Source organism: Lemur catta, chromosome 11 (genome assembly GCF_020740605.2).
Source record: "Lemur catta isolate mLemCat1 chromosome 11, mLemCat1.pri, whole genome shotgun sequence".
Lineage (NCBI taxonomy): Eukaryota > Metazoa > Chordata > Mammalia > Primates > Lemuridae > Lemur > Lemur catta.
In genome coordinates, this window is record NC_059138.1 from 52,976,525 (window position 1) to 52,990,524 (window position 14,000).

At 37.5% G+C, this 14,000-nt stretch overlaps 1 protein-coding gene across 2 annotated transcripts in view; it reads right to left on the reverse strand.

Annotated features, from left to right (window-relative positions):
- PEX1 (peroxisomal biogenesis factor 1) overlaps positions 1-13,956 on the reverse strand; it is a 39,368-nt gene extending 25,412 nt beyond the window's left edge. Inside the window, exons 1-6 of one of the 2 annotated variants that reach the window (XM_045564440.1) lie at positions 13,738-13,956; positions 8,701-8,844; positions 6,607-6,690; positions 5,535-5,649; positions 4,691-5,436; positions 2,299-2,418 (exon numbers count right to left, since the gene is read on the reverse strand). In XM_045564440.1, coding sequence (XP_045420396.1) covers positions 2,299-2,418; positions 4,691-5,436; positions 5,535-5,649; positions 6,607-6,690; positions 8,701-8,844; positions 13,738-13,956 — 1,428 coding nt within the window. The remainder of the gene's footprint in view (positions 1-2,298; positions 2,419-4,690; positions 5,437-5,534; positions 5,650-6,606; positions 6,691-8,700; positions 8,845-13,737) is intronic. The other variant, XM_045564441.1, reaches the window with a different exon arrangement.
- Between the last annotated feature and the right edge of the window lie 44 nt (positions 13,957-14,000).

Below are 14,000 nucleotides of genomic sequence, written 5' to 3' on the forward strand. Positions count from 1 at the left end.
TAAAAAATATATGGAAAAAATTAGCCGGGCATGGTGGTGCATGCCTGTAGTCCCAGCTACTCGGGAGGGTGAGGCAGTAGGATTACTTGAGCCCAGGAGATTGAGGTTGCTGTGACCTAGGCTGATGCCACAGCACTCTAGCCAGAGCAACAGAGTGAGAATCTGTCTCAAAAAAAAAAAAAAAAGAAATTTTGTAGTATAACCCATTACTGAGACCAAAAAACCTCACATCTGTTGACCAATGGCTTATTATTTTCTTACACAAGGAGCCTAATATTTGAAAAACACCATGACCAATAACCAAAAGGTTAAAATAAAACATTTTATAAATCACTGTGTACTATATAGCCAATGTGTTATAGAATGGAGCACTTATTCTATTTGTTTTCCTCTTCTCCAGATAATATAAACTATCTTATTTGCTGTTTCATCTACTAGAAAGTTCTGTTAAATTGCTTCTTCCATGGCATAATGACCATCATGAGCTCAATGATCCAAAAGTATCATCTGAATTATCAGAGAAAGATCAAATTGTGTTGCCTTTCTTGAACATATAATAGTAACTTTCCTATATTATAATTATTTGAGAACTGCTAACTCAAACTGGTATATATGATAATACTCTATTAAAAAGATTTTGTTCTGGGGTTTTTTTGAGACAGGGTCTGGCTCTGCTGGCCAAGGTAGAGTGCAGTGGGGTTATCATAGCTCATTGCAATCTTAAATGCTGTGGCTCAAGCCGTCCTCCTGCCTCAGCCTCCTGAGTAGCTGGGACTACAGGCATGCGCTACCACGCTGGCTAATTTTTCTATTTTTTGTAAAGACAGGGTCTCACTATGTTGCTCAGGCTGTTCTTGAACTCCTGGGCTCCAGTGATCCTCCCAGCTCAGCATCTCAAAGTGCTGATAGTACAGGCATGAGCCACCATGCCTGGCCTAAAAATATTTTTAAATAAGTTCAATATCTCATTTCCTGACCATGCTAGTTTCCAAAGAATTAACTGAGTTGAAAAGTAAAACAGTCTAGCACTCTTTTAAGCTGCAATATTCATACTGAAATAAGGCAGAAATTTTTAAAAATTACATGGATATGGCAAAAATATCAATTTCTTAAAAGCCAAAATTATCCATATTTGCAGTGGTACTATATAATATGCTTATCACTTATTAAAGACTTCTTGGCTTTTGAAAAAGTTAAACATAGAACTGCCATATGATTCAGCAATTCTACTCCTAGGTATATACCCAGAAGAATTGAAAAGAGGAACTCAGGCCGGCGCGCGGTGGCTCACGTCTGTAATCCTAGCACTCTGGGAGGCCGAGGCAGGTGGATTGCTTGAGCTCAGGAGTTCGAGACCAGCCTCAGCAAGAGTGAGACCCCGTCTCTACTAAAAATAGAAAGAAATTATCTGGCCAACTAAAAAATATATATAGAAAAAAATTAGCCGGGCATGGTGGCACATGCCTGTAGTCCCAGCTACTCGGGAGGCTGAGGCAATAGGATCGCTTAAGCCCAGGAGTCTGAGGTTGCTGTGAGCTAGGCTGACGCCACGGCACTCACTCTAGACCGGGCAACAAAAGCGAGACTCTGTCTCAAAAAAAAAAAAAAAAAAAAAAGAGGAACTCAAACAGATACTTGTATGCCAATGTTCACTGCAGTATTATTCACAATAGCCAAAAAGGTGGAAACAATCCAAGTGTCCGTCAACAGACAAATGGATAAACAAATGTGGTGTGTGTGTGTATATATATACACATTTTGTGTGTATATACATATACACACATATACATACACACAAAATGGGATATTATTCAGCCATAAAAAAGCATGAAGTTCTAACACATGCTACAACGGAGATGAATCTTCAAAACCACTATGTTAAGTCAGATACATAGGACAAATACTACATGCTTTCACTTACTTGAAATATCTAGAATAAGCAAATTCATAGAGATACAATATAGATTAGAGGTTACCAGGGACTGGGGAAAGGAGAAGATGGGGAGTTATTGCTGAATGGGTGCAAAGTTTCTGTTTGGGGTGATGGAAAAATTTTGGAAATAGGTAGTGGTAATGGTTGCACAACATCATGAATGTAATTAATGCCATGGAATTATATACCTGAAAATGGTTAAAATAGCATATTTTATGTTATATATACCTTAACACAATAAAAAAAAGACTTCTTTGTCCTTCTAGCAAAAAGGACTACAGCATCCTTATTACTTAGCTAAAGCAACTACAAATTTTAAAACACTTGTAAAAGAATTTTGATATAACATGTGTATTTGAACTCACTAAATTCTCTCTAGGTTGTAACTTCAGAGATCTTGGAATTTTAGGGGTGATTTCCACTGGAGTTATTCTGACTACTGCATGCATTTCTATATTTAGTCTCTTCATCAGGTCATCTGGCATCTGAAATTTAAAAATAAATTGACAAAAATATAAATATATTCAAAGCTTGATTAAGAAATATTTCATAGCATAAACACTGATACAAGCTTCTATGAATTCAGGTGAAATTATAGAAGCTATCCCAATAACTCATAGTTGTCATAGTCTGTTCAGGCTGCTATATCAAAATATCATAAACTGGGTGGCTTATAAACAACAGAAATTTATTTCTCACAGTTTTAGAGGCTGGGACGTCCAAGATCTAGGTGCCAGCAAATCCGGTGTCTGGTGAAGGTCCTCTTCACAGACAGTGCAATCTTGCTGTATCCTCACATTACAGAAAGGGTAAATGAGCTCCCTTGGGTCTCTTTCGTACAGGCACTAATCCCCTTCGTGAAGGCTTCACCCTCATGACCTAATCACCTCTCACAGGCCTCACTTCCTAACACCATAACCTTGGGGATTAGGATTTCAGCACATGAATTTGAGGCAAGACACAAACATTCAGACTATAGCAATAGATATTACTATTTCACAAATATTTTAATTTTCCTTCTACATTTCTTTCCATCTGTTTCCATATTCCTCAGAATTAGAGCTTTAAATGGATGTATATAACTCTATCCACAAAACTCATCTTTTAAACTATGATACAATTACATTCAAATTAAATTTTATTTGCAATCTTTAAGCAGTCTTCATCTATGAAAGTTAAGAACCAATGAAAAAGCTGGAATGGCCAAAGACAATCACAGGTAATCTGCAACAGGCAAAACTAAGTCCAGACAAAAACTTCATCTAAAAGGCAAAGGGTAAAATTTCTCACACCCACTAATGAAAATGTTCTAAATCTAGATTGGGGTGATGGTTGTACAATTATTTAAATATACTAAAAATGACTAAATTATATACTTTAAGTTTTATGTCAATAAAGATGTTTAAAAAATTTCTCATCTTAAATGTATGCACTCAAAGACATGAAGACTACTATTTCTTGGTGGAAAAAAGTATAAAATAAAAACTCTAAGGTACACACCCTGACTTAAAAACTAATACATTTAACAATTAAATTGCCTGTTTAAAAAAAAAATCACCACACTTCACAGGGTAATAAAGGTTTAAGTCAATGTTAACTTGTTAGTCGTATCTCCAAGTGATCGACTCTGATGTCTCAAGTCAAGCCTGTTTGATTTCAACTACTGTCACTTCTCATTGTCTATGGTTCTTCAACCTTTAAAGTAGAATGGGAAGTGGAGACTTCTTACTGCTATCTCTCTATGGTTCCCAGGACTTTAACCATCAGCACTTTTTCATCATATCTTCACCATACAATCTCCAGGAAATAAAAGGATATTTCCATCTAATGGCAGAACCAAGTAAATCATAATAAGTTCTACATTTTTAATTTGAGGTTGCAGTAGTATCTCCTAAACTAACAGTTTAAAGCTAACAGAAAATAATGGTTTGGAGCTTTAGTAAATGATGTAGGCCAAAGAGATTAAAGCTTTGTAAGTTACTTGCATAAAGTCATAAGTAAAACTCTGGGAGTAAAAGATATCTACAAGGGAGACAACCTTACCTTCTTATTTTTCTTCCCTTTCCTAACAGTTTCCTCCCAGTATTACTATGAAGTTTTACTTCATAGTGGTTCAAAATTAGGTTCAAATAAATGGGGCTGATAACTCACAGCATTAATATTTGAGGTCAGGATGAGGGAGTAGAACACTAGTTACTTCTCTACACTTCCTCTCCCAGTTATGCACAAGTTAAAAGAGCATTTACCAGCAGGGTGAGCAGCTCCTGGGTGCCTTCCAATCCAGGTGCCATCACAGGCAACAGGAAGGTTATCTCATGCCATGTTTCTCTCCCTACACTGGGCATTTCCCCCACTATGTATCAAGTCCTTTCTTTGCTTTCAAGAACTTGGGAACAAATCTGCAAGCATTAAAGATGTGAGGCTTTGTAGGGCACTCCATGCTGAGCATGAACCCTAGAGCAAATGTGTCTGAGCTTGAATCCTAGTTCTATCACTTACTAGCTATGCAACCTCGGGCGAGTAATTTTGACCTCTCTGGGCCTGTTCCTGTCCAAGCTTATTTGGCCAGAAAATATATAATCTTTACCCAACCTAGGACTTTACCTTATAAGCAGAAATGTGTCCCCCCCTACCAGTGCCTTTAGAGAGCGTTTCTTTTCTATTGGTTTTCGATTTATATATAAAATATTCTAACTCATAATTTGAGGAAGTTTAAGCAACATAAGTTTTTCCCAAAATTATAAAATTTATACCCACCCACACTTTTCCGAGATGGAGAACCTCTATGTTTTTGGTATATTTTATGGCATTCTTCAATTCTTCAAGTCCATTCCAGACTACCTGTAGCACACAGGCCTTACCGGCTTCTTGACTATGACCTGAGCTACTATCTTTTTGATCTAGTGGCTGTGACATCTGCTTCTCTTTTTCAGGTGACAAGACATTTTGCTTTGTTTTACTTTGCTGTTGCTTTGGAGAAAGTAGCTTAACTAGCTTTCCATAGGTCACAGTAAAGCTGGGCTCCACATCAAAATATTCCTGGTCCCATGGAAATACATGAATGGCACAGTGTTTGTGAAACATAGAAGTTGCTGATGCATTACGTATACTGGGAGGATGAGATTTGCATACTCTGAAAATATTGTCTAGAGGAACAACCTCTGACTGTGTATTTTTAAATGCACTGATTTCAGTAAAACCCCAAGATGTCTCTTGGTTCTTCTTAGATCTGAAAGAAAAAATGTTTCCTATCATAGTCCATAAGCCTGGAACCTCTGACTCTGTTTCATTAGATCCAGTGACTCCCACAGTATTTGACTGAAGTTGCTTGGTTTGAAGTTCTTTTGTCATTCCTTTTTGGTATCTTCCAAAACTATGAAATTTTCCAAATGCATCATCTGTGTTTGAAAATGTATTCTCATCAGCTTGGCGTATCTTTGGCTGAATGAGGAGTTTGGTGTCAGTTTCCAGCCTTCCATAAGTGGCAGCTGGCATTAGTGCAACTGTGTAGGAAACAAAGCTCATGAGTGCATGTTCATCTCTACTTGGGACTCAGTGCTACAGTGTAGAGTATGACAGCAAGTATTGCAATTGTACCTACCAATTTGGATAAATATGTAAGTTTGTTGATCAACCCAAACAGGAAAAATGGCTTTTGGAAAAACTATTCGAATTTGGTCTAGAAGATGCTCTTCGAGAGAAGCAGCATGCAGCTCCTAGAACCAACAGACAAAAAGATCAATTCACTTTACATTTTTCCATTCCATGTCTAGTAAGAAAATATCAATTCAGGCCAGGTGCGGTGGCTCACGCCTGTAATCCCAGCACTCTGGGAGGCCGAGGCGGGAGGATCGCTTGAGCTCAGGAGTTAGAGACCAGCCTGAGCAAGAGCGAGACCCCGTCTCTACTAAAAAAAATAGAAAGAAATGATCTGGCCAACTAAAAAATATATATAGAAAAAATTAGCCGGGCATGGTGGCGCATGCCTGTAGTCCCAGCTACTCGGGAGGCTGAGGCAGGAGGATCGCTTGAGCCCAGGAGTTGGAGGTTGCTGTGAGTGAGGCTGACGCCACGGCACTCTAGCCCGGGCAACAGAGTGAGACTCTGTCTCAAAAAAAAAAAAAAAAAAAAGAAAGAAAATATCAATTCATTCTTTTTTTAAAAAATAAATTTCATTGTATATATTTAATGTATACAACATGATGTTATGGGATACATATAGATAGTAAAAAGGTTGCTATAATGAAGTACATTAACATATCTATCATCTCACATAGCTACCCATTTTTTTTGTTGTTTTGTGGCAAGAACAGCTAAAATCTACTCATTTAACATGACAAATAAAGTACATTTTTTTTCTTTTTTTTTACAAACAGGGTCTCACTCTGTCACCTAGGATGGAGTGCAATGGCATGATCACAGCTCACTGCACCCTCCAACTCCTGGGCTCAAGCGATCCTCCTACCTCAGCCTCCCGAGTAGCTAGGACTGTAGGTGTGTGCCAGCATGCCGGGATCCACAGTACAATTTTATTACCTGTAGTCCTCATGTTGTACATTAGATCTCTATCAATTCGCTCTTCTAACTCAAACCAACAAAGTTCTGAGAAATCTAAAGAGACTGATATTTTGAAGTACTTTAAAAAGAGATATTTTTATCTTATTTTTTTTTACCAGTATCTCCCAATCATCTGCTGAGAGTGGTTCCACCTCAACTTGTTCACAAGATACCACATGGGAACACGGCTTGAGAAATACCTAGAAAAAAAATTTTTTTTAAACTAATTTTAAAAGACTTGTCTATATCCCTAGAATATAAGAAGTTATCTTTTTATCTTTTTAGGTGAGTGAGAGTGACAGAGTGTGTGTTAGTGCATGTAACGCGCATGCGTAGTCTTTCATATGACAAATATTTATTGTACTTAGCTAGGCCTTGATATACTCAGCATTTTAGGAAAAATTATTTCACAGCTAATTATAGAAATTATAGAAAGGAAAATACATCCTAGTGCAACACTTTTTTCAAAAATAAATACAGATAATCATTAAAAGAAAGAAATATAAGTAAAAAATATAAGGGGAAATGGCAATATCATCAAGTCATCATTTGCTCTAACATACACTCTCATTACTTCTAGATGTTTTGCAACTGTTAACTTTCTAATTAACTTCAAGCCATGCTGCTTCTAGAAAAGTGAAAAATATACTGAAATAGAGAAATCAGAAACAATTATGTAGAAGTAAAATTTTTCACAGCTAAAAGTAAAACAAATACCTTCTCACTCTAACAGATACAAGAAATGCTAGTGTGTTTCAATAAGCTAGAGTCCACCACCTTACTTCCTTTCCCCCTTTACAGGCATTTCCATGGTTTAAGGGAGTAACATCCAAAGCTGTGGTATGTTAAATGCTCTAGGTAACCAGCCCTTCCTCTCTGCTTTTGTGGATTGGAGCAGAATTTCGCAGAGTGCCTCACCCCAGACTCTTCAGTGAATTTCCCTGCAGTATCTCCCTTACTGAATAGGATGACTGATTGTGAGGAAGCACAAGGAAACTCCTGCCTGTTAGGTCCGGAGCCGAGAGGGAGGCACACAAAGCCTCACGTGTAGCAAAATGCTGTATATTTTGAGCATCTGGGTGCAGATGGATGGAGGCCAAAAGAGCATCCACCATGAGGGAGGGGAAAGCCTTGGGTTTCACAGAGGGTTTTTCCCGGGGTGGGGGGGAAGGTGTGCAACACCTGCAGAGATACAGGAGGGAGTAGCTTCATCCTTATCAAGGGCATAGGAATGCCAGGCTTTGCTGCAGCCATCTGTGGTCAAAGTTAGATTTACAACCCCCCGGACTCTCCAGACTCCTGTGGCTTTTGTTTCACAGGCTTTATGATCACATACTTTTCGGGTTCCTACCTGGAACAAACCTAACACTGCCCACTAAGAAACTAAGGACTCCTGGGCTAGCCAGTCCACTTTCTGTTCCTACCAGTGATTCTTTGGGAGATAATGTCTTGGTGGCATTGCTACAATACAGGATCATTTACAGAGAGAGGTTCAGTGCATAGTGTTTATAATACATGGAAAGGTACTTGATATATTTTGTGAGGTAAAAATGGCAGAAACTATGTATAATCTCATTCTTTAAATCCTAAAGATCTAGTGAGATCCTAAAAAACAGTAAAAATTCATTTTGAAGCTGGGCTTGGGGAAAGGCAAAAACTCACTTTTCACTTTCAATTGTAAAATATTGATAATGAATACCTATTCCTTCTATAGTTTAAAAAATTTTAAAGGAATAATTTGATGAATATAATAAAACAAAAAATAGATATAGGGCTTTAAGTTTGTGAGTTTACAATCTAAGCATATTAAATTCATAAGGGAAGAAAAAAGTGAAAAAAATAATAACCCTATATAGAATTGATTTTTTTAAATCACGTTAAGACCACTGAAGGTTAGAAAATATGTCAGAAATAAATGAAATAAAGTTCAATAGTAGTAAGTAAAACCCAGTAATCCAGAAAGGAAAAATAACATCAAAAACAAAATTAGAGATATGGAAAATAAGTAGAATAGTAAAATAAAAAATCAAGTAGGGAACATGGGAAGCTACAAAATAATGACTTAACAAATACAGTCAACTGGAATATCTTAGACTAGTTATAACAGCATACAAGTTAGGTGTTATCTCACTGCCTTTAAAAAAGAAATCTGAACTTTTATTTCCATTGCTATATTATGTGACATTGGAAAACAGTTATTATGTGCTTACCTGTCCCCCATTTGAGAGTCCAAGTTTCTGACCAACTTGTCGGTTAATTTCAGCCACATTTTCACCTTGATCAGTAAAATGCCTGCCTTCCACCCAGCTCAAAAATGCAGGCTGGTGACCCCAGGCTACTTCTACAGCTTGATTCTATTCACATGAGAAATGGGAAGGTGAAAAGTTTTAAAAGTTTTTACATGTTTTTCTAGATTCACAGAAAAATAAACTATTATTGCAATCCACACATATAAAAAGAGTTCTATAGATAGTTGATGGCTCTCTGTTATTCACATTTGTCATAGCATTTCAAAAGCTATAATCATTTCCAAAACTCAGTGCTGGTGATGCTAATGAATAAAACCAATACCCTTATGTTCTTATGACAGCATTATAAATTGATTCAAACATTTCAGACTTCAAAATGGTAATACATCCTCATTGAACTTACACAGCCATTGAGCCATATATAACAACTATGTAGAAGTACAGAAGTAGAAACATATCAAGATCTTTAAAAACGTAACAATATATAAAAACATAACTTTGGAATTATGAAACACCAACCAGAGGGATTATGCAATCCCATATTTATTTACTTATTTATTAGAAGAATAATAAATGTACATGGTAAAAGCACAAAAATTACAAAAGGATAAAATGTGGAGATGTGTGTACCTTTCTGGAAATGTTGTATTATGTAGCTTCTTAAATAATAACTTTAAAGGTTCATAGAACTATGGAAATATATTTATAAGTTAAAAAAGCAAAATATAAAATTTATTGTGATTGAAAGAGCAAATATATAAAATAGGTAAGTTTGTGGCCATGGACTAAAAATAGTGTTTTCTATGATTAAAAAATTACAAACTCATTATAGAAACCTTAGAAAATATATAAACTTGGAAGGAAAAAAAGGAATTACTGATATTCCCTTAGGAAAAAGATAACCATGTGAACCATTTTGTCTATTTCTTGCTAATCCTTTTTTCTATGTGCAAGTTAATTTTTTACATACTTGTATATTATAGGAACAATTTAATATCCTTTTTCCTTACTCAATATTGCATCATGAGCATTTTACACATGTATCATTTTTTAATTAAAAGTAAATATCTGATTAATAGCCATCAAAAATTATTATATCAGGAAACTTCAGTATTATTAAATTCATTTATTACTATCAAAATTAATTTAAAGTATTAAATATCAAATTCATTCATTTACATGAAATTTTACTAGCTCAAAACTAGGTATAGACAGCTTATGCTTCTTGAAATGGGACAAATTTCAAAGGACATTGGAGTCACTTCTGAGGCAATATAATATACTTGAAATTAACTATATTATTAAAATTTTATATATACAATGCAGCCATCATGTATCATTTACTTGTGTAATTTTTCTAACAATTTTCAGAGAACTGTCCACCTGTTATGGCTGACAAAATATTTCAACCAAGTATAGTTTGATAAATTAGAAAGTGCCCTAGATTTGGAATCAAAAGTCCTAAGTTACTATCTCAGCTGTAACTACATGAGCTGAGGTTACAAGTGTGAAGGTGACCAAGGCCCCACATGCTTTCTATGGGGTTTCTTCAGTCAGTGATATATAATCCACATCAATCCTTCCTATTTCATATGAAGAAACTTTTAAAACCAGAGACATTAAATCAGGAAATATGAAATATGCCCTGAAATACCAAAAAAGATAACTCTACCAGCTCATTGAAAAAAGGAAAAATCAACTTTATAAAACAGGAAAACACTTCAATTATTTATTTGGTCAAATTGTAGTAACTACCTCCATAAAGTCATAACATGTGCTTAGTTTAGTTAGATTTAGGGAACTTTGCAGACTAATGTTCTGAGTTCATTTTTATGTGAAAAACATTTTACTTGAACCACAGAGTCCCTGGCTATTCAGGGAGTGGCAACAAACAGCCCGAAAGGAGCCTCTTTTGCAAGAGTTTAATCAATAAATAACCTGACTAACTGCTCTGGTCCAAATCATTGTACCAGTATCACTGCAAAGGAAATCTCCAGGTGAAACCATAAGTTGAAATGCCTTAGAAATGCCCAGGCCGTGGGGTATCTCTTGCTAACACAAGGGAAATAACAAACTGCGTGGTCATATCTGGATGGTAATTTAGGTTCATTTGTTTTGATTCAGTGTGAACATGAATCTTCTCCCCCTGTTGTGATCACAGCAAATCCTGAGCCCAGAGTCTGGACAAGGTAACAGTTGAAGCAGTGGTTCTCAGGCAGGGTGATTTTGTCCCTCAGTAGACATCTGGCAATGTCTGGGGACATTTTTGGTTGTCACAACTGCAGGGGGAGGTGGTTCTGGCAGCTAATGGATAGTGGCCAAGGGTGCTGTTAAACATCTTACAATGTACAGGAGAGCCCCCCAAACAAGAAATTATCTAGCCCAAAATGTCAATAGTGCCAAGGTTGAGAAATCCCGAATTAAAGCATCTACTGGGTACCCAATCCTGAAATCAGGATTTAGGTAAACAAGAGAAGACTATACTTGAAACATAAAACTGAGTGTAACAAATGAGATGTACCACATAAACACAATTGTGATGTTGTGAAAAGGAGACAAATGTGGGCAAGAGAGAATTAGAAAGATATGTGGAGGAGATACAATTGCACTCTTTTTAAAGGCATTGAATTTGTACAGAAGGGGGGAAATGTTTTAGAGAAGAAAGGCATGAGTAAGAGAACAGAAGCAGGAAGGAGATTGGTTATAGAAGAAAGAGTCAGAAGGCTAAACTGGATTATGTAGAATAAACTACAGACAAGATAGCAAACCAAATGCATGGAAATGGTACTGGCCTAGGAGTGCCATTTCCCTTAGATATGTTAATGCCCTAGATATCTAACGTCCTTTCCACCATTAACATTTTATGATTCAAGAACAGTGAGTCTCCACTCTTGTGATTCTAAGAAGCCTGAAGATATTTTTAAAATTATAGATGCCTGAAGCCCACTCCCCAAGATTCTGATTTAGCAGGCCTGAGGAAGGACCAGAACATCTGTATTTTTAAAAGCTTCAAGGTAAGTATGACATAGGTCAGAAAACCACTGTTCCAAGCCTCTTCCCATTACTGTATTATCTATAACATATTCAATGCTTCAGCCCAAATAAAATAATTCAACCTATTAACTCCCAACTGGTGAACTTTCCTGCTTTATCTATGCCCTCTAACCCAATCTTAAATAACCAGAAATGACAACAATATTTTATAAACAAAGGTGTGCATTTTTAACATTTTATTAAAACGTAATCATACATTTTTGAAGTCTAAAAATTGAGTACAATCTAAATGGTCAATCACAGTGAACAATTAAAATTATTGCAAATTTGCACTAGACTACTAATTAACCAATTAAAATGATGATTACCTTTTAACAAAATAAAACACTCATAATGTTATATGAAAACAGCAGGACACAAAACTATATGTGTGTACGTAGGACCTCATTTCTGTTAAAAATAAAGATTAGAAACAAAACTGGAAGATTTTATCTAAACTGTCAACATTAGTTATCTTTAGGTTCTGAAATTACGGGTATTTTCTCATTAATAATTTTTATTTTCTCAATAATAATTTTCCATGTTTTCCAAATTTTTTATAAAACACACGTATTACTTTGATAGTTGGAAAGAAAAGTTGGCATATTCTGCTGATACAGGCTGAATAGAAACAGCAATTTGTTACAGGGCTGAATACATTTACATTTCAAGAAGATATCCATGAATTAATTCTTATGAATAATTCTTGAAGGGCTCAAAATTTAAAACAAAGATCAAGACCCCTAAATTCTTAAACAGTGATGGATGTGAGGTATTATAATAACAACCACACCTCAGGATCAAATTAGAGTTACTATGAGGAAGTATATATAAATTCATTAGGTGGGGAGTTTATTCCGATAAACTCCTTAGACATGGATTTGAAAACACATTGAAAATCTCCATCAAAGCTGACTCAGAGATCACTGAGCCAAATTTTACCTGGAACTTCTCTAGCCATGAAGGAAGCTTGTCAGGGCCAAAAGAATAAATACCTACTTAATGCTTAAAAAAAAAAAAGGGAAAGGATTCTGCTGAATTTGATATATTTTGAAAGATGGACCAAAAAATCTAGAAAAATAGTTATGGGGAAGTGTCTAAAGTGGAAAGATGGGATGCTTGAAATTATTGCAAACTCTTAAATATTTCTTGTACGGATTAGCCAGTGATGGGTACCATGCATCCAGGATTTTTAAGGATTACAAATATCCTATCCCTTTGCCTCCGTAAGCACACTCAAGTTTGTGAGAGCATGTGTCTCTATTTTTGATTATGAAGATATGAATGCTTATCTGCCAGTGGTTAGAACTGTAAAATACCACAACGGCAACGTCCAGACGGGCTACTGACCGAAGAGGTTCAAGTGAGCCTAACTACGTTATGTGCAGGTATACATCATTCCACTGCACGTTCTGGCACATTTCGGCTGTCAGAGGGTCAGCGATGCAGGCAAGAGGCATCGTTTTATTCACCTCTCCTGCTCGTGGGACGTGGTGCTCATGCCCTGTTAAGGTGCAGGGGGCTCCGCGAACCAAATCTGCCCCTTCCTCTTGACGCCCGGAAGGCAGCAGCGCAGGTAACTGGAAATCGATGGCAGGTAAAACATTTTTCAAAATAAAAATAAACGACTTTTCAAGAGCTTTTCCAATCTAGAGTGAAGAATATTTCTGAATACAGAGGTAGAATATTAGGCTGTTTCAAAGCCCGTTTTCACCGAGTGAAAAGACCTGGAATAAGACACGCTAACGGCCCCAGGTTGCACTAGATACGGTGTGGGATGTAGAGACCCAGAAAGGCCCTGCCCTCTAGGGCCCTCAGTCTGGCCTCTACACAGATCGGCGGCGCCCGGCAGGCAGCCAGTGTTCCGCCGCGGACAAAGGCCTGAGCGGCCGCCGGGTCCCTAAAGGGCCTCGGCCTTGTCCGACCCCAGGCTGCAGTCCAGGCGCCCCGGGGACGGCGTGTTACCTGCAGCAAGTGCAGCTGGGCCACGAGGCGTCGCGGCAGGTGGAGGAAGCAGTCGCGAGCGTTGGTAAAGGACACAGTCACTGCCGCCCCGCCTCCATCCGCACCTGCCAGGCGATCGCTGCCCCACATGGTCCAGAAGCACCACTCCGGGCTCGCCCACCTGAGCGCTGTGGCAGACCCCGGCCCGGGCAGGCCGAGGGCGTCGGAGCCCGAAAACATCGATCGGCCCCGCCCCCTGAGGCCCCGCCCCCTCTCCCCGCGGC